Source organism: Syngnathus scovelli, chromosome 4, assembly GCF_024217435.2.
Source record: "Syngnathus scovelli strain Florida chromosome 4, RoL_Ssco_1.2, whole genome shotgun sequence".
Classification (NCBI taxonomy): domain Eukaryota; kingdom Metazoa; phylum Chordata; class Actinopteri; order Syngnathiformes; family Syngnathidae; genus Syngnathus; species Syngnathus scovelli.
The window spans coordinates 13,432,166-13,456,776 of record NC_090850.1 but is presented as its reverse complement, the minus strand read 5'-3'; the positions used below and the strand labels follow the sequence as shown (position 1 = coordinate 13,456,776).

The 24,611-nt window shown below is 40.8% G+C and overlaps 1 protein-coding gene across 3 annotated transcripts; it reads left to right on the top strand.

The window, feature by feature from the left end:
• The first annotated feature begins 755 nt into the window (after positions 1–755).
• Positions 756–24,321, top strand: dennd5a (DENN/MADD domain containing 5A). Of its 3 annotated transcripts, XM_049717979.1 has the most exons (24): positions 756–1,012; positions 7,809–7,880; positions 8,685–8,794; positions 8,858–9,533; positions 12,617–12,804; positions 13,669–13,980; positions 14,780–14,995; positions 15,091–15,325; positions 15,659–15,809; positions 15,892–15,985; positions 16,149–16,253; positions 17,208–17,339; positions 17,459–17,611; positions 17,734–17,821; positions 17,894–17,981; positions 19,843–19,971; positions 20,852–20,973; positions 21,051–21,196; positions 21,427–21,545; positions 21,629–21,810; positions 21,903–21,985; positions 22,234–22,357; positions 22,444–22,612; positions 22,942–24,321. In XM_049717979.1, the coding sequence occupies exons 1-24, from the start codon at positions 913–915 to the stop codon at positions 23,123–23,125; spliced, it is 3,978 nt and encodes a 1,325-aa protein (XP_049573936.1). In that variant the 5' UTR covers positions 756–912; the 3' UTR covers positions 23,126–24,321. The 3 variants fall into 3 exon arrangements, with proteins under 3 accessions (XP_049573936.1, XP_049573934.1, XP_049573935.1); XM_049717977.1 differs by lacking the exon at positions 16,149–16,253 and having other exon boundaries at positions 757–1,012; XM_049717978.1 differs by lacking the exons at positions 7,809–7,880; positions 16,149–16,253 and having other exon boundaries at positions 757–1,012.
• Positions 24,322–24,611: the final 290 nt, after the last annotated feature.

Here is a 24,611-nt window from a genome sequence, read left to right as displayed (position 1 = left end):
AATGCATTGGGAATTGTAGATTCCGTCGTTAAAACCCGCCTAACGTAACGGTCAGGTTTATTAATTTCATTTTAGAACTTGACAAGACAGATAATCATTGCGGTCCATCACAACGCATGCTGGTTTGCAAGTGAAGTCTACGTAGGTGTGTAATACCGGAAAAGTAGAGAATTTTAACAAAATAAAATTATTCTTTCTTTCTTTCTTTCTTTCTTTCTTTCTTTCTTTCTTTCTTTCTTTCTTTCTTTCTTTCTTTCTTTCTTTCTTTCTTTCTTTCTTTCTTTCGCTTTTATCGTTGCAACATCCATCCTCACCTATCCATCCATTTTCCGAACCCCTTATAATCCACATGAGGGTCGCGGGCGTGCTGGAGCATATCACAGCTGACTTCGGACTCCACCCTGAACTGTTGCCAGACATACACAGGGCACACATAGACAAACAAGCATTCATACTCAAAATTTCAAGTGCTAAATTCACCATGCATGTTTTTGGAAAGTTGGCACAAACCTGGAGAAAACCCACGCAGGCACGGGGACAACATGCAAACTCCACACAGAAAGGCCGCAGCCGAAATTGGGCACGCAACCTCTGAACCGTGAGGGGGCGTGCTAACCAGTATGCCACCGTGCCGCCTATCATTACAACAATAATAATCTACTTCATCATGTGACAACAAAACCCGTCTCGCATAAGAAATAGTCGTTTTATTGTGAAGGGCACTAACCGGAAAAGTGCTGGGCTAAATGAGTGATTAGGTGAAGATTGTGATTTTCTGGCTTCTATCGAGTCGAGCTGTGCGTACCAGGTTGCATACAAGGCATCTGTGATGGCAGACTCAAATCACTTCTCCGCTTGCACCTAATATGCTCCCTGTCGCGAGGATTAGGGAGCCACCGGACCAGTCTCAAAATGACCACCGGGATCAGCCCCGTCTCCCGTCGGTTCGCAGATTATTTCGTGATCTGCGGACTGGACACCGAAAGCGGGCTGGAACCAGACGAACTCTCCGGTAAGCACATTAGCATCGAGGACATTTTCTTTGGGCCGATGCTGCCTGGATCTCAGAAGGAAAGTCAAAGAGTACTACTCGGTCAGCTCAGAGCGTTGTAAGACAAATTTGATCAGTCTTTAATATTTTCCCCTCCTCGAACCCAGCGTGTGTAATGTAGCGTATGTGGTGTTAATGTTAAAGCTAGGCCTGGCTCTGGTCCTTTTCCTGCCTTGTTTGTTTGCAATGCTCGGCACAGAGCGAGGGATTACGGACTTGTTATGTCCATTTCCATTTCAAAGCATCAAAATGTCTTTATGTCAAAACCATTCGAATCCGTTATGTACACACCGTTATATAATATTTAGTCTGTAATATGCAATTGAGAAGAGGATGGCATTGTCTTATTCAGATGAAAACAATAAGCAAACACATAGATGTTCTTCCCACTATTAAGTGTGTAATCATTCAGAAACACTTTGAAACGTGGCCCCGTGCTTTTTAAACACAAGGTCAGTCTTTTCCAAAACACAGTAATCCTGGATAGTGGCTATAATAACATCAGTCTAATAATACAAATATTTCTAGCATCATTCACCACGCATGGGGTTTTTCTATGAATGTTTTTTTTCGATGAGCAACAAGGAAAACTTAGTCTGATTTCAATCTTGTAAACTTCATGAGTCAATTCCTCCATTAGCCCAAAAGGTGATGACATTTTTTCTTTGTGTTTATTTCAATGATCTGGTCAGTTTATTTTAATAGCAGCAGTTCCACCTGATAAGGGGTTGGCCAAAGTACAAAGCATCATGCGCAAGTATGTTGCACGTAATACGAAAAAAATGTCTACTTATACAGCATATAAATATTCAATTACAGTTAAGATAAATAGAAGTAGAAAAATGTAAATGCACGGTTTTTCTTGAGCTGAGTTCTATTCAATAGCTGTGTTTTTTCTTACTGCTTTGAGTAGTAAGCATAAAGCTGCGGCACGGCAGAAAAGCAGCCAAGCTCCACAATGTCGTCAACGTGTGGAAGTTAATAAAAGAGTAAGGACTGTTCATCTTTCCTCGCCCATTAAAAGATGTTTGGCTGACTCTCATCATTAACACTTGGACCCATGACACATTGAGAAGGCATGCACCCTAATTTTGCAACTGTAGGTTTGATGCCGATAACATACTACATAATACATACTGACGTGTGGCAGGCAATTTTATAATACATACTGACGTGGGGTAGGCAATTTTACTAAGTGGAACATGCCACAGGACAGCACAAAGTTTACCATAAACAAAAAACTGCTATTTAATTCCCTGCAAACCGTGCTGTCAATTCTGGTGTACCTAATTGGGCTTGAGTAATGATTCATGGCCTTCTCATCGAATTAATGCTGCTTAGTGAGAAGAGGCGATATTACCGTAATTTGTCTTGAAGACCTTTCAGGTTGGATTCATGCAACGTAGTTCAAGTGATACAGTTCTATTGTTTTCATCCCATTTGGCAAAATTTGGATATGTCGGTGTTAAAGAGGAAAAAGCATGGACCTCACCATCTTGCGATCAAAGTGAGGCTTATTTCAAATTTGGATAATTTGAATATCTGCGTTGAATCAGAACCTCCAGTGTGACTGGCTGGCAATTCTTTTTTTAGTAAGAGCACATTAGATGTCATTTCAGTACAGCAGTATTTTGACTTACAAATGACCCGACTTACGAGTTCCTCAGGATAACGGGGTATCGCTCAGTCAATGTCTTGAGTTGTAATTAAAAAGAAAAAAGTTATTTGGCTAGACGGTGCTAGCAAACTGCTGTGATAGTGAACCATTTTTCAAAAAAGAAGCCAAGTGCTTCAATTATTTTTATTGCTCATCGTTACTAATACAATTATCTTTATTTAATTGTTATTAGCGTATGTGTTTTTTTTTTACTTACTATAGACCCCATTACATTTCTGTGAGGGGGGGTGATGAGGATATTGATCGGATTTTATTCTCCATTTCAAAAGAGATTATTTGATGTCCACTGTTTTGAGTTAGGCGCCACTGCATGTCGATCGAACACACCACTGTGTGTGCCGATCGATGATGTAGTGTACATTAACACCACAAATGTCAGCGGTAAATCTAAACTACAGCAAAGGTATGGGCCCATTAAATATCGTCTGAATAATGTACAAGAGACGTAGGTGCATATCTCATTAAATAAGGAAATGTGTCAAAGTTACCTTCATTTAAATCGATCTGTACAGGATGCTTTTTTTTCTTTTTTTTTTTAGATAATGACCATGGACTCTATACCGAAAGTCAACAATTGAGAAATAGTCAGTCTTATTATCTCCCCACTCCAACGAGTCCAATAAGACTGTGAACAGTGTGTTGAGTCAGTGCGTCGGAGTTCAAAGTCTTAGTGAAAGTGTTTCTTCCGAAGCAATATCGCTTAACCCCAAACAGTTGGTTTTCAAAGACTCACACCATCCTCAATAGACACACTTCCTGTTGCCACTTCTACAATGAGTTTCCTCTTTGAATTCATGTAAGTAAAAAAAAAAAGAACTCTTTTCTAGCCACTCTGGTCTCATCTGCATTGAAACCTGTATTACCTGAGACCAACCATTGTCCTCTTGCGAGGCTTTTTGAACACACAGCGGGTGCATTTCAAAGTGCCGAGCTTGCATTTGCAGTCTGTTGAAATGCTGGCGTGTGATTGCCATTTGTGTTTTCATTATGTAGCTGTGCTTGAGGGCAAAAAATATCAAGTCCAGATTCTTTACATGGAGAGAAAGGAAGGCTGATTTGAGAAAATAGAAAGAGGGGTATACCTGGCTGCAGATTTGATTTAAAATATAAATAAGGTTTTGCTGGTGAACTATGTTATGCACACATAAGAGTGCGATCCGGGGTTCTCATCACTTACATTGCCCTACTTACTACATGCCAAAAACAGGTGGCTTATGCTTGTCAATTGTTTCACTTTGAGTCGAAGGGAGGAAATGGTGTGGAAATCCCTGTTAGTTGTACACTGCTATCTAACCGAAACCTCCCACAGGTACTCAGCTGGGTTAGAGCATCACATTTGATTTACATTTCAAAACAGTTCTCAAAGTGAAAGTTTTAAAATACCACAGAGTTTCTTCTTTTCTCATGTACAGGAACAGGGCACAGTTGGTAGTAAAACACATTTTCTCAAACGTGTTAGGGAGATTTTGTTACGGACTAATGAGACCAAGGTTAACATTTTTACTATAACAATGAATTGAAATTTTAATCATTAATTCGGTTTTGGTTTCTTTCGATCTTGAAAATGCTATTATGGAAGAAAAACCATTAATGTGCAAAACGGCGTGCTGGAAGCACTTGACGTAGTGGCAGATGTGTGCTGTCTCCTATTTGCAAAAGATTGAATGTGATTGATTAAATAATGATTTGATTCAATTAATCTTCCGAACAGCTTAACCTCAAGAGGCCCCCCGGGCTGATCAGTTCATTCTGAATTCTTAATTCACAGCCACTACTCCAGGTGTAAGAGGGTGTGCGCACTTGTGCAACTACATTATTACAGTTTTTTTAGGGGGGGAATTCTCGTTTTTATATCACATAAACCTAGCATTTGAACAATGGTGTGTATTTTTTTTCATTTGTGCAAAGTACATGGATTTAATACACAGTAAAACAAAAAGAAGTGACCAGAGTGTTCTTTCTGGCGCACGATGACCTTGATTAGCATATGTATCACCCTGCTGGCTCACAGGCTGAACACTGAAAAATGGGGCGCTCAGGGACATAAGTGTGTTCAAACGCAGGCACTGCTCATTCAAATGCTAAATAACCTTTAGAATTTCACAGACAAATCTCCCCACCCAGTCCTCCTCAGCAAACAAATGAGCAGAGGACTCGAAAGCTAACATGGGATTTCATATTTCTTTTTTTTTTTAATACCTCAAAATCCACTGAGTGCTGTATAGTTTAGAATTCATGTCACATAGTTTGTTTCATACATGCTTGTGGGGAAGATTTATAACAAGCGTTGAGTAAAGGGCAGGCAGTGATTGGACACCTTTTTTTCAATGCGCCTTTATCCTTTCCTATTACACCCCCATCATGTAGATTTTTTCCCCCTCAGGTTTTGTTCAACTTCGCAAAACGTCAAAAGACATTGACACTTAATAGTTGCAAACAGTTTTTCTAGTCACAAAGAAGTTTTGAACAATAGCATCCATGCTAATCTCTTATGTCGAGTGAATGTGCTTTAATAAAACTTGTATGTTTTTGTTTTGGGGTGGTGATTAGCTGTAGAATTTGGTGAGATGTTTTGAGTCCCTTGTTCTCCATTGTGCTAGCAATGAACAAAATTTAAAATATTATTAGTATTCCCTCTTATGCAAAAAAATGTGTACTCCAGGTAGATGAATGTTATGTGGACAGAGGGAAGTCTTGATTGAATACACTGCTCAAGTCGCAAATGTTGGAGGATGCCACATCATGAGGGTGCACTTATTCAAAGAGTGGGTGGTTCCTGGATTATGGATGGTGTGAATCTGAGACCATGGTGATGCTTTACTCCCACTGCTACCAGTACATTTTCTCATTGTTGTCAATGTATTTATTTACAAAGTCAAAGAAATGTTAATGTCGTGAGGATCGTTGCGAACTCTGACCCCAGGGTGAGTCGCGACAAAGACTCAATTCCAACCTCATATTATTGACACAATGTGCACCTGCCAAATTACTCAACACCAAACCTCTGGTTGGTTTTGCGGTCCGTAATCAAATCTACTTGAGTTTGTATTTTTGCATAACATTGTGGAAATAAGTACACAGTAAACGGAACCGAGAGTTTCAGACAGGTGACACCTGTGCAGTCTTCTATGAATAAATGAAAACAGAAGCTCGGCTACAGTGTGTGTCATGTTTCAACAAGCACCTTTTTTTTTTATAGTGCAACTATAAATTTCTGCCAGTGTATGCTTTGATTACTTCCTATATTTTTTTACAGTGTGTAGCATACACTGAGGCTGTGAGAACAGATTTTTCCTCTGCTTTTCATTATATAATAGCAAATTTGAATGTGTTTGGTCCATGTGGCCAATGTAGAGGTGAAAAAAAACCCAACAGATTAATTCTCTTAATCCTAAAGAGTTAAGGGTAAGAGTTAGTATAATGAATCAATCGCGAGTATCCACTCACCCCTTCCTCTTTCCGCTCAACATCTCTTGCACTGCAGCATTGAAAGAAGATTAGACAGTGGGCGTAATCCCACACATGCTTCTCTATGCGGTGTCACCTAGTGGTCAGAATAACTGCAAGATTTCTGTCCATTTAGGATTAGAAAAGAAGGAATAAATCCAATCACAAAGGTTAACTCCACAGAGTGGTCATCCCCTTGTGCTCTTGTGTCATTGGTGTTTGGAATGCGGGTGGATTATGAGTCCAGAATGCGTCAATACTGCATTGGCCAAAGTGTGTGTGCATTTCAAATCTAGTTTCAGCATGCAACAAATTAAGACAAAAACATTAAGTGTAGTTAATTAATTTCCTAAATTCAAAATAGTTTGCATTTACATTGTTTTTTATAAATCTTATATCATTTATAATTCAAATCAATACACCTAAATCCCAATGGGTCAAATTCCGCCCTAATCCTAAATCGACGAATAAAGGTAGAATTGAAAAAATGGCTGTTTTGGTGATCAGTGAACATTTATTGCACTGTTCATAAGGGTTGTTTGGTTCTTTAGGGATAAGAGAACCAATTGCTGCTATAAATGTGCAGTGGTGAATGTAGGAAGTTGGAGTTTTATAAAAATGTATTTGCATAAGCAACTTTTGCGGAAATCCCAATGGTTTCATCTGAAACAGCAAATATTGTGCATGAAGGGGCGAAAAGCTTTGACTCGCTCCAGTGAGACTTGTTTTTATTTTCCTGTTCAGATAACCTCACTCAGGTCCAACTGCTCCAGGGGTGGTTATACAAGATCCATTCACGAAAGTCAAAGCCTTGACTGGATGCCCATATTAGTGACAGTTCTCTCCACCTTGACATGTTTTAGCTTGAGGTCACAGTGACTAAAATAGGCTTGCCAAAGTTACATCATTTCTCAACAAATACGTGTGCAATGCGTTCGACCGTCCTTATTCAGGGAATTCAATCTCGTGGTCCACAGAAAAACCCAAGAGTATGAAACAAATGCATACAGGGTGTCCAAAAGTTCTTATCCACGAAATCAATTTTTGGTTATTGATTATCATAATGTTCTGCTCGAAGCCTTTGAACAGCCTGACATTATCATTTCTCAAAGCATCCATTGAATCAAGCTTTTGTTCCATTGCAGTCCAATGGAAAATATTTTTGGGAGCTTTGCCTGAATGTCTGCTGTAGTAGTTTGGTCTTTTCATCAGGGGTTTCGCTAAATGGATAGCGTGAATTGACGTATGTGCTGGAGCAGCGTGACGGCTATGTATGTAGCTTCTCAAACCGGCGCGGTCTCGGACAGAAAAAGGGCTTGTCGGGCGTCAATTTTGCAACGCTGCTGTCAATTGGTGAGTCATGGCCACCCACCAGAAAATTATATGCAAAAAAAAAAAAAAAAAAACGGAAATACTAAGCTGTCACACACCGATGGCCACGTCATATCTGAAATTAAAAAAAGGTACTATATTATCATATAATGTATATGTGTACGAATTGAAATAAAAACAATACCAGGTTGTCACCACCCTAAAAACAATCTGAATGAAAAGCTCACGTCTGTGAGAAGTGATGTCCTCCATTTTCGCCACCAGGCTTGTAATGATATTTTTGTTTTATTTGCTGTGTAGCTTTATGCCAGTATATAGAAGCTACTAAATTCAGAGATGGGGCCAGAGGAAATTTGGCAGGGGCAAATGAAGGTAACCCTCCCACCACACACACTCCTTCCCCATTTTAACCTTTGCTAAGCTTTAACCCCTCAACCTGTAACCTGGTTATGAAAGTTAGACCCCCTTTTGTTTCTTTTCTTATTTTGTATTTTTCCCATTTTGGTATGTTATTTTCAAAGATTTGGGGGATTTGCCCTTTTCTTTTTTTTCCGCACACCCTTGAGTTCCGTTTTCTTCTCCTGGCTTGTCCTTCCTCCCTCTTCCTCACGTCCCCAAGCGGCGGCTGAACAATGAGCTTATGTTTGAAAATCACTGCTCCTGTTTCCTGTGCGGGCTCGCGCACTCACTGCACTCATTGCGCTCACTCACTGGTGAATCCAGTGCTGCCTGCGCTGGTATTGCCTGGTCAATGTTTACTCTCCCCCTCCAACTCTGAATGAACGTTTCAGTACTGCCTTGGTGTGTGCATCACTTTTGCTTCATTCTCGGTTCAAATCAAACTCAATTTGAGCTTTTCTTGACGGAGTGTTTTGTGTGTTTCTATGTATTGCCATTAAAGCTGCCGGGAAGCATTCATTTGTCGATCTTTCCCGGTGAACATCATCGGGTGGACCTCTCTGGCTTCTTTTTGGAAAGCGGAGAATGCGGATGGCAGCTTTATATGATGCAATACATTCTTCCTCTGTAGGCCAATTTGCTGACTGACTCTCTCCCCTCTACAGTTGCGCCTGCTACTGATCAACCACTTCCTGTGCACCTCTGCCTATTATTTAGCGCTGAGTCTTTCTCTCCTTTTTATTCTCACTTCCTGTTTTTTCCGGCTTGCTTTTTCAGGTGAGAATTTTGAGCAGAGTCCCCTACGGAGAACCTTTAAATCCAAAGTTCTTGCACATTACCCGGACAATGTTGAGTGGAATCCGTTTGACCAGGATGCAGTTGGCATGGTAAGATCACAAATCAGCCAAAAGCTTCTCGTGGGTTTTATAGATTTCTCTGTCCTCTTGCAGCTCTGTATGCCGAAAGGTCTGGCCTTCAGGACGCAGGTGGATTCCCGGGAGCCGCACTTCCACTCGTTCATCATCACCAGGGAAGACGGCTCTCGGACATACGGATTCGCTCTGACCTTCTTTGAGGAGGTGACCAGTAAGCAAATCTGCAGCGCCATGCAGACGCTTTACCACATGCACAACGCAGAGCAGTACGACATCTTGCATACCCCAACCTCCCCTCGTGGACCCGAGGAGCAACGTCTCCACCCTCGGCCCATCCTTCACGCCGCACCGGCCATCTCTCGCCTGCAACGTTTCAATTCGTATGACATCAGTCGAGACACGCTCTTCGTGTCAAAATGCATTTGCTTGATAACGCCCATGGCTTTTGCCCAAGCGTGCCAGAAGGTGCTGCAGCAACTTTACCAAGCCGTCAGCGCTCCCCATCCCCCACCTCTCCCTCTGGAGAGCTACGTCTTCAACATCCTCTATGAGGTACCCCTGCCACCTTCCGGGCGATCCCTAAAGTTCTCAGGCGTCTACGGTCCTGTGGTGTGCCAGAGGCCGAGCACATCAGAACTGCCGCTTTTTGACTTTGCCATTGGCGAAGTGTTTGACCTGTTGGGGGTGGAGAACGTTCTTCAGTTGTTCACCTGCGCCCTGCTCGAGATGCAGATTCTGCTCTACTCGCAGCGTAAGTAATGCAGCGGCTGTATGTGCACTCTCTCAGGCTTTCTTCCAGCGTAACGTCACGTGTGACTAATGTCCGATGCACTCAACAGCCGCACTAGGCACTTTGATATAATCAGATGAGATCACATAGAGCTGTATCAGAGATTTAGTACTTTATGATTCCGTTGTGCCTTGAGATTTGAGTTGAATTATTTCGCTAGTTACTCATGTCTAAACGGTTGTATCGTAAATCATCTGTCCTCGTTGAATCAAAGGGAAATGTATTTAATCTGTTCTGGTCTCTCTTCCCCTAAAGCAAGAAAATGTTCGTAATGTGTGCCCTTATCGCACATTTTGGCCCTCAATTCAATGCAAAAAACAAAACAAAACAACAACCTAGCGACATCTCTTATCCTGCAAACCTGCAAGTCTTGTCGCACATATCTCAAGGCACCACTGTATTAGCATAGCTTTGCATAAAATATAGGTTAGTTTCATTCAGATGATAAAACTTTGCGCCACTGCCAATGAGAACCACAATAATAAACACTGTTAATTGAATACCTAACTGACAGACTCTCTGAATGTAGCAGCTGCGAAGATTATTTTTTTACAGTATTTACCATTTTAATTTGAAGAAAACTTCATATTAACTGGGATTTTGTTTTAACTTTTTTTTGCAGCCTTAATGTTTTTTACACTTTATACAGCTAAAATGATTTTTTTTAAATTGCTCTTACCAACCAACAGTGACTGCAGGTTAACAGAATATCTGTTATTCTAAGTAAGCTGAACAAAAAAAAAGGTATTGTTAAGAAGGTTTAAAGCCATTTAAATGGCCTATTAAGTGTTATTAAGCCAATTACAAACAATTTCGAAAGCATAATGGTGGTAGTCTTTGTGTTTCATTGACACTGGTAATGATTGACAGTGGTTGGAGTGTTTTTTATTTTTTTATGAAGTGATGTAATATTTTACTGTCAAAATGAAAGACCTTAGACGCTGGCAAATCTTTGACATACTTGTTGGTACTATTGTGGGTTCTGGTTACATAATATACTAAGTGTCCATTCAAATAATGCAGTTTGAGCTTGTAGAATGCTGAGACCATGGGCCTTTTTAGACTGAGGTTACGTGATGACACTGCATGTGTGCTTAAAAAACGTCTTAGTACATTTTTTATCTCATAAACCTTGTCGGTGGGTAGTTTCCTCTTGCAAGAGTAAATGAATGATTTGCTGAGCAAAGAAGGCCTTTAAAGAGTCTGTGCTCGATGTGCAGTGGGGTTTCCATCCATTACAATAGTAAGAGGAGGGCAAACGTTTTCTAAAACACCATGAGCTGGATGAGAAGCGTTAAAGGGGCAAGCCGTGGTGTTGCTAGGCAACCTGTAGACAGGGAGGATAGCCAGGATGGAGGATGATTATCATTGGTTTGAGGTGACATCATGCCCTCTCTCCCATGAGAGAGCCGCAGTGTACGTGGAGGGTGTCGACTGGCAGTACTCCACGGAGGGAAGCGCTGCGCATCAACATACTGGACATACACGCTGATGAAATGGATGATTACAACAAAACAAGGATATTAGGATTCATAACTGGTTAAAATGTTGTGGTCAGCATCTTTCTCGTGATCCGTTTACTCAATTACTTAGGGTACATTGTCCTTTGTCGGTCATGTGTCCGGCATTGTGCTGTGTTGCAGTTGTCACATTATTGCTTATTTCTGCTTTTTTTGTTTTAGCCCAAAAGAGAGTGATGGGGAAACTCTGGGAGAAATCAATACAGAGTGTCCCAAAAGTACTATACATTTTCTTTTTCTATTTCGTATAAGGTACAGATGTGATGCATTTGACAACTTTGGCTTTACAGTATAGTTTCAAGCAATTCCAATTGACCTTGGGGCAGCAGCGCAAGAAGCTGGCAAAAAGTGTTTCTGTTCTGTTACTGTAGATTTTATTTTACTATTGCATTGACGCGGGTTGATGGCTTAAAGCTTCTCAAGCCGGCACTAAATTGAATATTTTTTGTCTTTACAGGCAGGAATTTTGCAATGCTGCTTAAATGTCAATTGGGCTAGAAAATTACACGATGCAAATGAGTGACAGACATAAAAGACATATGATTCAATGTTTTTTTTTTTTTTTGATAAAGGTTTTCTCAGTTTTACATACATCATTTTATGATGTAACTGTATGGGTTGTCCCCACATTTTAATCGGGACAACCCTGAAAGAATACCCACTCATAAAATTTCCAGGTTGACACATCAAAAAAAAAAAATGTACGGGGGAAGTTGCGCCTAAAAGGACATGCGTTGGTAGAACTGCGCCGTGTCATACCGAGAGTTGATCCTACGATTTCGCCCCTGCCTTGTGACTTGATAGGATCTCTAATAGGTTAGTCGAAACTGAACTTTATTGTATTGGATTGCGCAATGGTGTGGCCGATGAGTTTGCGTCTTGCAAATAACACTTAGCGCATTTAGCACGGGAGGTGAGATGGTTCTTGTCATTGAGGCCTTGTCAAAAGAGAAGGGGGTCATATTGGTATTCTAGTCTCCCTCTGGACAGTGGAATCTGGTTTTGAAGTAGCAGTCCTGTCTTGTGTACTGCCAGCACATGGCCAAATGAAGGAAGGGTACAAAGTCTGGCACCATAAGAGGAAAAGCAGCGCTGCGGAGTAGCTGTCAACGGGACAGAGCAGGAATGTCAATGAGCGGGAGCGGACACGGATTTATATGTGGACCACTTCACTGGAGTGAAACCATGAATATAAAGCAGTGCTGATGTGTGAAGTCACGAAAAGGGAATTTGTCATGAGCTTAGAGGGTCAGCTGAATTTGGCTGTCACACTTCAGAGACTGGGAACTCCCAAGGACACTAGCCCTGGAGGTGTGAGCTGCTCCACAGGAAACTAATTCACCATCTCACCTTCGGATTTTTTTTTTTTTACCCCCTCATGTTAATCAATAAAACGTTTACTGCTTCTACCAAGAAGACATTCATGAACATTTGATGGAGGACGATTCTCACTCGGGTTGCCATTCTAGTGACACAAATGACAGATTGTTTCTCACTCTTCTGTTTTTTATCTGCGTCAAACAGATTACCAAAGGCTGATGACGGTTGCAGAGAGCATCACAGCCTTAATGTTCCCCTTCCAGTGGCAACACGTGTATGTTCCCATTCTGCCCGCTTCTCTCCTCCACTTCCTTGACGCCCCTGTTCCATATCTCATGGGCCTGCACTCTAACGGACAGGATGACCGCACCAAACTAGAGCTGCCACAGGAGGTACAGCCCCACACCACACCCCATTGCTGTATGCCCGTGTCACTCTGGTGGTCAGAACCATACAAAGCCATATTGGATCAGCTTTGCATAACCCATAACTTCATATCTCATAATCATGTGTGATGTGTGACATAACATGACCGCATCAGCGTCCACTGTGATTGTGTCCACTTGTTCCAGCTGTCCTCATGCATAGCCTTGACTTTAGTTGTGTGACTAACTCAATGGACGTGATAGGAGATTTTGTCCCACACGTAGTCTCAGCAGTGTTAAAAATGCAGTGTTGCTTGCTTGACCTGTCTGCGCAAAAACTGTTTCTTTTTCTTTTGTTGAAAAAGAACTGCGGTGCCATTTTTTTATTTTGCATCTCTACTGTAGATTGATAGCAGTACTTTTGCTCTGCTAGTAAAATCAAATCAGAAAGCAAACCCTAAAAGAAATGGTGTCCGACCTCTGATTTAAATTAATTTCAAGACTTCCCGCCCCTAAAGTGTTTATTAATAAACTGCGTAGTCAATGTGCAAGTTACATTGTAACATCACAGTATAGGCTCTTTGCTTTACAAGCAGTGGTATGAAAGTTTCATCCTTCACATTCCTTCATGTTGAGCTCTTGAAAAATTCCTCCAGATGTTTTTTTTTTATCCCTTGGGCTTTGACTATAAAACATGCAACGTGCTCTCAGTCAACCGGGGTATTTTCAAGGTTAGCTATTGCTCTTAGCATTGTTTCCCCAATCTATTGTTCTACTTATTTTATGCCACATGAAGGAACGACTATACACTCGGATTCAGATAGTGACTGACATTTCTGTACCTGTGATCAGCATATCTTTTATCTCTTTTGCATCCTGTGTTTCTGCCAGGCCAACCTATGTTTTGTGGACATCGACAACCATTTTATAGAACTTCCGGAAGAGTTGCCACAGTTTCCCAACAAGCTAGAGTTCATACAAGAGATCTCCGAGGTGCTCATGTCTTTTGGCCTGACGCCGGAGGGAAACATCCACTCAACTGACACCCAGGTGAAACACAAAGGCTTGAGATCGGTCGATGCGGTGTCCGACAAACGCAACGGTAACCTGGCATCGCCACTCAACTCCTACCTGCTGAGGGAGAACGTGACCATCGCCAGACTACAGGCTCTGGTCAAGAGGACCGGTGTCAGTTTGGAAAAGGTTGGACATTATCTTTTGAAGTGCTAAAGCAAAGCAATCACAGTTTATTATATTTATTTATATTATTGTACATTATGACATTCAAGCTATTGTATCTAAAAGAAATAATGTAAAGTCCTTAAATAATAATAGCTAATTTCTATCGTACTAGAATGTCAAATTCGTCATAACTATGCTCCGTTCAGAACATATCTAGAATAGTGAAGATGTTTTTCACGTTTAATATGAATTTAGTATCTGCAATACTGGTAGAGGTGAGTTACTAAATAAATGTACTGCAGTAACCATGACTAAGCACAAGAGGGAGCCCTTTACACACTTCATGTTACATATTAAACTTCTGATGAAGCGTTACCTTCATGGAAGAGTTTCCAATGCAATCATTAAGTGTTACTACTTGTATTTATTTGTAATAAAACAGGTGTCCATGGAAATGTCAGGTGCAAAAAAAAAAAAAAAAGAAAAAAAAACAATACATATTTAGGATGTTATCTATTAGGTGAATGAACCACAATGTTTTTTTTTTCCCAGAATTCTGCGTAATGCTTATATTTGGATCTTTGTCCATATTAATCAGCTTTTGTTTGAAATCATTCATATGAAGATAAATAGAAAGCTCTTTTGTGGCATAAAGGATAACCCAGGCAGCTTTGTCAGCTCATTTTCAATAGACAGTCATAACTTCACTGAAGCTCAAGTACTCAGTGCTGAGTGCTCTGCTCTTATTGCACCTTTTAATTGTTTTTGAGTATTTCACTGCAGTTTATCTGCTTCTCACACATGCATGTGTGCACATCAGCTTGAGGTGAGAGAGGACACTGGCGGCAATAAAGACGCACGATTTCATTGTGATGAAGAGGAGCTCAAGATGCATCAGCTCAACATCCACGTGCGCGAGGTTTTTGCCAACCGCTTCACGCAGATGTTTGCTGACTACGAGGTGTTTGTAATCCAGCCGAGCCAAGATAAAGAGTCTTGGTTCACCAATCGAGACCAGATGCAGAACTTTGATAAGGTGAGCTGTTGCAGATTTTTTTTTTCTAAGGACGATAATTGTATAGCGAACTCCTGCTTTATCGAGGTGCATCGTTTGTGCTCCTGTTTTTGTAGGCCTCCTTCCTGTCCGACCAGCCGGAGCCCTACCTACCTTTTCTGTCTCGTTTCCTGGAGACGCAGATGTTTGCCTCCTTCATCGATAGCAAGATCCTCTGCCATGATGACGAGGAGAAGGAGCACACGCTGAGGGTGTTTGACACCCGTGTCGATAAGGTCCGCATGCTGAACGTCCGCACACCCACCCTGCGCACCTCCATGTACCAGAAGTGTACAAACATTGAAGAGGCGGGTAAGTTTGGACGGGGCTGGAAAGTTTGCACAAGTGGTTGAGTAAGGGAATTTAACAAATATTCCAAATTGGCAATTGAGGTTGATTTAATGGAAAGGTGTATTCGAGCATAAATACAAACATTTTGTTTGGTCTGTTTTGATAAATCGATTCATCCTAACAAAATAATCAATTATTAAAAATAATCATTTAATCAAGGGACAACCTTCAATCAGGTAAATTCCCAATTTCCTCCCAGATATTACTATGAAATCCCATAAATTGCCATGGAACGTTTCCAATGTTTTGCCACCTTATTTAGAGGAAATGATGAGCTAAATTTTTTGCTCACAGAGAAGGCCATTGAGATGAGAGTGATGAAGATCGACCACACAGCCCTACATCCCCACCTCCTGGACATGAAGATCGGCCAAGGCCGTTACGAGCAAGGATTCTTCCCGCGACTGCAGTCTGATGTGCTCTCCTCTGGGCCCACCAGCAACAAGTGACTGCTTTGCATCACCTGCATGTTCATCCGATCCTTCCCTCCTCTTCGCTTGCCATTTATTCCATGTTTTATGTTCCAGGTGGGCTAAGAGGAGCGCTCCTGCCCAGTGGAGGCGGCGGGACCGCCAGAAGCAACACGCCGAGCACCTTTATTTAGATAACGACCAGAGAGAGGTTAGTGTTCCCCTTTTCATGCGCACCTACGGCTTCAGCTTTGCATTCTCTCTGCATGATTCTTTTACTTTGGCTTCTTCATATTTTTGTTCTGTCTTTTCATAGTCTCTTTAGTCACCTTGTCTTTTTCTCTTTGTTTGCACTCATGCTTGCACACACTCAGCATGTCGAGTGTTTGTTTCCGGAGCTGCAGCTCCTGCTGTTTCTTGACCACTACTGGCACTTGCAGTCCTTCAAGCCCTGTCTAAAGTCGGTGTCTGTGGATGTGGTATGTGCTGGCCTTTGCTGAGGTCTTCATGCTCGGACCACAAGAGCTGCTCATGTTATTTTTCCCCATCGCCCCAAAATGATATAAAGTGATGATTTTTTTTCACACCCCATTAATTGGCACCAGTGAAATCCTTACAAAGCAATTTGTAGTCTTATGAATGTGGATTGTCCAGATAGAATGATGACAAGGATCTTTCAACGGCCACCTCAATAGGTACAACATCCAATGTGGTCCTTTTTTTGTGAAGGCTAATAATCCTCAATTTTGGATAACACTACTTCAGAGGTATACTATATTAAAACAATGAATCTGTATACCAACAGAAAATGACATTTGGATGTACATCTTATTTTTCCTCTTTTATACATTAAATATGACAAGACATTTAACAGTTTGTAACAATGTGACCTGATTCAAACATTTAGTTTGGATTAACACATTTTCTTGTTACATGTCTACAGAATGATGACTTAAAAGCAATAATTAGTCAGATACTCAAAATGGAGGCAAAGTTTTTTTTTTTTATCAGAAAACTGAACAAAGAAAATTATATGTGTATTTAACCAAGCACCACCTAACCTTGTCTGACAAAAATCAGATAGCTTAATGCTAATGCACTGTGCAAAATGCCACTGATGGGCTAACAAAAGTAACATTGATGATGCATAGACAATATAACATTACTCACAGGCACATTTTCTTTCATCTTCTGCAAAAACAACCAACATTATTGCAGCTTACTGAGTATTGTGATGGTCCTTGTGTATACTACAATAATTTAGACTGTGTTTTCCCCCTCCCTAAAGGGTAGCATTTTTTTTCCCCATTTTCTTGTTAATGTTTGAAAGTGTGATGACAGCTCTTTGTTGTGTGTAATGACAGATCGTGTCATTTAAAGGTGACTCAGACAGTTTAATTTTTAATTGTTGAAAGTAGTCTATTTTTCAACAGAAATACATCCAAGAAGCACGGAACTTGGGCACCACCATCAGACAGCCCAAACTGTCCAACCTGTCACCTTCTGTCATCGCTCAGACCAACTGGAAGTTTGTCGAGGGGTTACTAAAAGAGTGCCGGATCAAGGTTTGCTCATGTCACTGTTTACTCTTCTGATTGCCATTGTAGCAAAAAATAAATTCTCAAGCAAAAAAAATAAAAAATACACTCCCGCCATCGGTCTTAATACGTGCTTTTAAATGCAGACCAAACGCATGCTTGTTGAGAAGATGGGTCGAGAGGCAGTGGAGTTGGGTCATGTCGAGGTCAGCATCACTGGTGTGGAAGAGAACACTCTGATTGCCAGTCTGTGTGACTTGTTGGAGAGGATCTGGAGCCACGGGCTGCAGGTTAAACAGGTCAGGCAAACGACATATTTCGTATTTACCAGGCTGCTCAGCACAGCACTCAATTCGGTCCCTGCAGGTGTTGAAAGCAGAATATTTGATACCATTTTCCTCTCTCCTGTTTTCTATTTCAGGGTAAGTCTGCTCTCTGGTCCCATTTGCTCCATTACCAGGAAAGCAAAGAAAAGAAAAGTGCAACCCCAGCTGGTTTGGGACCTCCAGGTAGAAAAAATCCTGACATATACATGAAAACAAAGAAGATATACAAACATAACATGGATGTTTCTGTCCCAGGTTTTATTCATGACACTGAAAGACGGAAATCAGATGGTGGCGGATCTGCCATGCCCCCCCTTAAAGTGTCCCTGATCCAGGATATGAGGTGAGGAAGAAGATTTAGTAAAGAACAATAGGGTTCATTTTTTAATTAAACAGAATCTGACTTGAGCGCTGCAAAGTTTGAAATACAATCCAGTTGCACCTTGATGCAGACTATCCGGCCAAGTTCCTGACGTCACTCATTAAGCCGTGTCCCTGAAAGACACACAAACAATGCTACAGTTGTTGTTTTCAGTTTAATTTTTTTTTTTCATTTTACATTGTTTTTATATAATGCAGTGCATTTTCTTCATTAAATACGAACAAAGATAAAATAATAACAAAAACAATGGGTCATCCAAATTGCATTTCAACTCTTTTTCAATGTGGAAGTGGTTAAGTCACAAACGATGTGTGTGTTTTAACTCCTTAAATTTGACGCTATGAAATTAGAAACTTAACAGTTGAATTTGTTTGTCTGTTTGTTATATCTATACATATATGTGTTTACAAGTGTGATGATACTCATACTTTGAATGCAGAATTGTCACCAGGAGGCATCTGCATTTGTGTTGCACCAAGAAGTGTGCGTGTGTATCGGTACATAACATTACTTCCAGCCTAATTAACACACACGCCCGCCGGGTTAAGTCAGTTCACACACACCCCCTATACCCCAAAATCAGTGTTGACGCCAAGATTAGTCACATACTTACAATACCAAAATAATCATTAATCCTTTAACACATTTTAATAATTCTTCCCTTTGTCATAAAGTTGATATTTATGCACAGCAGATTGATAGATAATGTTTAAGTAAATATATGAATGTTGCAATCTCATTACCAGGCAATACTAGGTCACTAATATTTGACTGTCATACAAATGTTACTTCCGTTGCTATGGAGATGCCGTGCAGAGAAAGTGGGTTACTCACTGGATGTAAAGGGTGGCGACATGGGGAAGGGTGGGGGAGCTGTCGAAGGCAGAGGAGAGCAGACACGCTTATGGCACAGGTGGAGTGGAAGAGAATCTGTCTGGACATTCCAGTCATGATAGTGGCTTGCAGCAATGACACAAACAAATGTCGACTGATAGAGTTCCATTGCAGAGGAATCTTTTTTAGTCACAACAGACTTCAAAAACTAGAAAGGAATTTAACAAAAGCTAAAATCCTCATCCATAGCATGTCTTCTTAGGTTGCTAATGTAAATGCACTGAATGTGCTTCATCGAGTGTTCAATGAATCTTTATGCCTGGTGTGTAGTATACAATATTATGTTAATCGCAAGGTTTAGGAAATGAACCCTGCCACAAATTGCAAAAAAAATCATTAAGTGATGCCCCTACAAAATGCAAAGCATCACTTGTATTTAAACGAAACTTGAAGTGTCTTGGAGCCCAAAAAAAAACACTGAGCAACACTTTTGTCCAAATGAAGCTGCCCGATTTACTTCAACATAAATCTTTTGCACCAATACTATAATACCATAATGTAATAATAATAATCCTCAACTCACAACTTTCCACATGATGCTATCAAAACACTACTTTTGTGCAAGTCAATTGAGTAAAACAGTTCCTTGGCACCAAGATGGTACCAAAGTCACACTTTTTTCTCAATGAAATAACTCAACTAACATCAACATGTCTCCTTGGCATCAAGATGGTGGCAAAGCACCACATTTGTCTTATTGAAGCTTTCCCAAGTCACTTAAACATCGTTCCTTAGCAAAGATGGCATTAATGGACAATGCACTGCCCTAAAAGAAAATGAAGAAGTTAGCGAATGCTGAATCGCGAATATGTTTTGTTTATTGTATTTGTTTAATGTTGATAATAGATATGAGATTAATATCATCTTAATCAATATCTCCTTTTCTACAAGGATTTTGTAACATGATGGTTTTTTATCCCCCCCCCAGACACATTCAAAATATAAGTGAGATCAAGACTGACGTGGGCAAGGCCAGAGCTTGGGTTCGTCTCTCCATGGAGAAGAAGCTGCTCTCCAGACATCTGAAGCAGCTGCTGTCCGATCTTGAGCTAACAAAGTGAGGGAAACAAAACACCAAGGGCTGCCTGCCCAGTGCAGTCTTTCTCTGGCATTGAAAGAGCAGATCCTACTTCATGTTTGTAAAAAAAAAAAAAAAAAAAAAGTCTTACTCCCAAGGAACCAAGATGTGATCCATTCATATATAATGAATTAACTCTGTGAAACTGCAAAACAACACACTGTAGTCTACCATTGCATGAATAATTCACATCCACATCACTTCATAATAGATATGGCGGGTAGTGAACTAGGTCAGGTGGGTATCTGTCTGCCTTTCTGACCTCATGTCACTTTTGTACTTTCTAGGCAACAGTGGGGTTTTGTTTTCTACCAATTTGCTCTAAGTAAACTTTGGTAAATCAAATGGGATATACTGTACATGTGATATTAGTGGTTACAACATTCCAGAATGTTTTTAATTTGGAAATATTCAATGGGAAATAACAGCAATAAACCGGCAATTTCCAAAATTAAAGTTTGCTTCTCGATAGGCAATTTACAGGGAGGTCAGATTTTATCCTTGACTCAGAAGGTCTCCGACTTGGGAGTGTTTTGCGTCACGAGCCACCACTTGGTTGATTTACGTTTGTGCGACCTATGTTGCTTGAATGAGGTGAAACCTTTTTTTGTGCCACAGACCGGCTTCATGTAAAGAACAATATGTCTTATTTTGATAGGTAAGCACATACACAAATGGAAAAATATCATTAAAAATGTAATTGACCATTACACGAATTATTGTTGTAATTAGTGGGAGTCAGACGGGCAAGTTGAAAGTCGTCTATAACCTGGTCGAGAGTAACCCTTTCCACCTTTTTTTGTGATTTACTATACATGCCCTTCTTTGAATATTTTTTTTCCAACCCACCTTAATTTAGAAAACTGTACAAACGATACGCCTTCCTGCGCTGTGATGATGAGAAAGAGCAGTTTCTCTACCATCTCCTCTCATTCAACGCAGTGGACTACTTCTGTTTCACCAATGTCTTCACCACTATCAGTGAGTTTCCCTTATAAACTCTGGTTTGGTTTTGGTTCAGCTTGAAATTACTGACATTTGTCTCCTTTGCTTCCCAGTGATTCCCTATCACGTGGTGGTGGTTCCCAGTAAGAAGCTGGGTGGCTCCATGTTTACAGCCAATCCTTGGGTGTGTGTGTCAGGTGAACTGGCCGAAACGGGCGTCCTGCAGGTCCCCAGGAACACTCAGGAGATCACATTCGAGGTTTGTCTCAGATTTAAGTTTTATATGCTGACACTAATTCTTGAGAGTACATTTCCAACTTTTGAATTGGTAGTAACTGTTACATTTCCCTCCGTTTTTACAATCACCTTTATGCGCTAATTTGGGTCATATTATTCTAAAGTAACTGAAGTCATACTTGAGTACATTGTTTGACTATTCACCTCATGTGTTGACCCAAAATTTGAAGGAGCATATTTCTTCTCTTCCAGTGCCAGAACCTGGGGAAGCTGACCACAGTGCAGATGGGTCATGATAACACGGGTCTCTACGCAAAGTGGTTGGTGGAATGTGTTTTGGTCCGGAATGAGATCACAGGTCACACGTACAAGTAAGCTCAGCTTGTCAAGGAAAATTTGCCTTAACATTGCTTTGACCAAAAGTCCGAGGTAAACAATCGTGCTTGCTGCGCAGGTTTCCATGCGGCCGGTGGCTGGGCAAGGGTGTGGACGATGGCAGCCTGGAGAGGATCCTCGTCGGGGAGCTGATGACGCCCAGCACGGAGAATGACGAAAGGTTGTGTCGCACGCCGCCAATGCAGCAGTCGCCGGGGATGATGAGAAGATTTGTGACCATCTCACCAAATAGCAAGCCAAGTAAGAAACAGCTCCACACAACTTTGCCAAACAATCAGGTCGTCCTCCGTGTGACTTCACTCATCAGCCCTGTCTTCTTTCTCTTCTGGCAGAGCTAAACACAGGTCAGATCCAGGAGGGAGTGGGAGAAGCCATCAACGGCATTGTGAAGCACTTCCACAAACCGGAGAAGGAGGTGGGAGACAGTCGTCTAGACAAGCCTCATGTCCTTCCATTATTCATCACTCGCCTTGAGAAGCAGCAGCCTCTTTGGCGATTCTCGAGCTGCTCCGTGGTCTCTTTCGGACTGTTAAAAACATATTAAAGTTTAAATAATATAGCTGTTTTGAATCCCACACAGTTCTTTTTTTAAAATGCAATGCTCTTGTTAACATTGACTTGGCGGGAAATTGAAATCATATCTGTTGTTTCTGCTATTTACAGAGAGGCAGTTTGACGCTTCTCCTCTGTGGGGAGTTTGGTCTGGTCTGGGCTCTGGAGCAGGCTTTCCAGCACGGTTTTAAATCACCTCGACTCTTTAAAAATGTTTTCATCTGGGACTTCTTGGGTAAGCGCCACCTTTTCCTCTAAATAACATATTTTTTCAACTGTGTATTTGACCAATTATTTTGAATCTTGGCGCAAATCAAACAGAAAAGGCACAAGTGTACTTTGAAAGCGCTGAGCAACGTGAGGTGAATCCGGATGAGAACTGGCAAAGCCGCGTGCGCCACTTCTGCCGCTTCATGCGCGCCATCAACAACACGTCGAGAAACATTGGCAAGGATGGAAAGTTCCAGATGCTCATTTGTTTGGGTGCAAGGTAGGCAGGAAACATCTATTTGTGATAAACATCCCCCCCCCAAAAAAAATAATTCAATGACGTATGTTAACTTCCTTAGAGAAGATTACATTAAACCCTCACTTTGAACATGAACCAATACAAATGTTACTTTGCATTTTATATTTCCTAATTAATCATATTCAAGATGTCGCTTGTTACTAAAGAAAAGTCACCAGTCTAGAAGCCAACATCAAGAGATGGTCTTGATTGATTTCTGCTGTCATTATTTAAAATATACTTTTACTTTTTAATATACATGATAAATGGGTGCATTGGTGTTCCATCTACTCCGTGTGTTTGTCTCTCAGGGACCATTTGCTACATCACTGGATTGCGCTTCTCGCAGACTGCCCAGTCACGGTGCAGATGTACGAGGACACTGCGCTGATCAAAGATCGCTCGCTGGTCAACTCTCTGATTCGAGTCCTTCAAACTCTGCAGGAGTTCAACATCACCCTGGAGGCCTCGCTCATAAAAGGTGTCGGCATTTAAACCAAACCAGCTTCGCTCTGGTTGTACCGATGCAGGAACGGACGCTTAATAGGCGACATACTTTGGCTTATGTTCAAGATACTGTTACATATGCCATATATTGTATTAAGTGCAATGAGCCTTTTGAAATCTGTTGTTTTTATCTGCAAAATGTGGTCATATTTTAAACATTTTCTTTTATGAACCATGTTTTCCATATTATTGGCAAATGACCTTGTGCTACGTTTTATGAAAAGTTTTAATATTTTCATTGTTGGAGTGAACTGCTGACTGACTATAGCTGTATTTAAAGGGGATGCGGGATTCAAAACTGTTAATATATTTTATCAGAGAGAAATAGTGTTATTTTGTAAAATCACTCAAGTTGCTTGCTCTGTTGTCCACTCTGATTCCAATGTCATAATACAGAGCTTAAAGCAAATGTAGAGGTATGCTTTATAAGTATGTATATGATGAAGACTGGGAAGTTGAACTGTGGAACCTACAAAAAAAGATAAAGGCCACTTCAATTGCAGCCTTTTCTTGGGAAATGTATGCAGACCTTTTTTTTTTATGTGAAATACCTTTGTACCTTCGTGCAGAAAAGGGATGCTCCATGCATGAAATAGAGACTCTATCCCTAACGGAAGACATCAGAACGTCAGTGCGTTATTGGTTTGTGCTTCAATTCAACAAGAGACGTTTGGTCCCGATTCCCAATTTTCTGCACAATGACAGCCTTTATAAATAGCTCCCATCAGCCCATCTTCAACAGTCATCCAATCCCTGTCAGCAACTTGGAAGAAAATATCCTTGATCGCCTGCTACTACTCTGCAGCCATTCATAACTGGAGCAAAAAATGCTTTTGTCCTACACCTGATTTTCTTGTCATGGTTTCTTGCTATGCAATTTCCACAGCAGAAAATGTGCCCCCCTAACAAAGCCTGTGTCAGGGTCGCCTGAGGTCACCTCTCATTTAAACGGTTGTATAGAGTAAAGAGATTTGATAATTGAAATACTCCTTTTTCTGTGCCAACAGTGTCTGGAATGAACTCCTCTCTGTATAACTTATACATGAGCATCTTGCAAGATATATATTTTTGTTTCCCAAAAAAACATTGTACATTTAAGAAATAGCTGTGTAATGTAGTGTTTATTAAGTGAGAGGCCATGTACAGTGTAAAATATATCAAGAATAAAAGCATCTGTAATGTCATCTGGGTGAAAGGTGCAAATTGAGTTTGAGTTTCCATGCATATTTAAATAGTTCTGAAGAAAATACAGTCAGCCTAATAGAGTAATTGCCCGTTATTTTTAACTCAATGTAGTCATCAATGAAATAAAATACCAACGTGATTGCTATTAGGATAATAAAGTCAGTAAGTAAGTATGCACAAATCCAGGCTCATACGTGATTTGTTTGTATATATAAGATCGAATTAATATGGAAGATTCAATTTTTTTTTCACTAAAGCCCCCATTCATACATTTTTCGATGAGTGTTTT

What these genes read in the sequence shown, in the direction of transcription:
- dennd5a (XM_049717979.1), top strand. Translation starts at nt 913, where the DNA reads ATGACCACCGGGATCAGCCCCGTCTCCCGTCGGTTCGCAGATTATTTC. An exon ending in AGTCGGTGTCTGTGGATGTG is followed by an intron (nt 16,254 to 17,207) that starts GTATGTGCTGGC and finishes ATTTTTCAACAG; the next exon opens with AAATACATCCAAGAAGCACG. An exon ending in CTCAGGAGATCACATTCGAG is followed by an intron (nt 21,197 to 21,426) that starts GTTTGTCTCAGA and finishes CTTCTCTTCCAG; the next exon opens with TGCCAGAACCTGGGGAAGCT.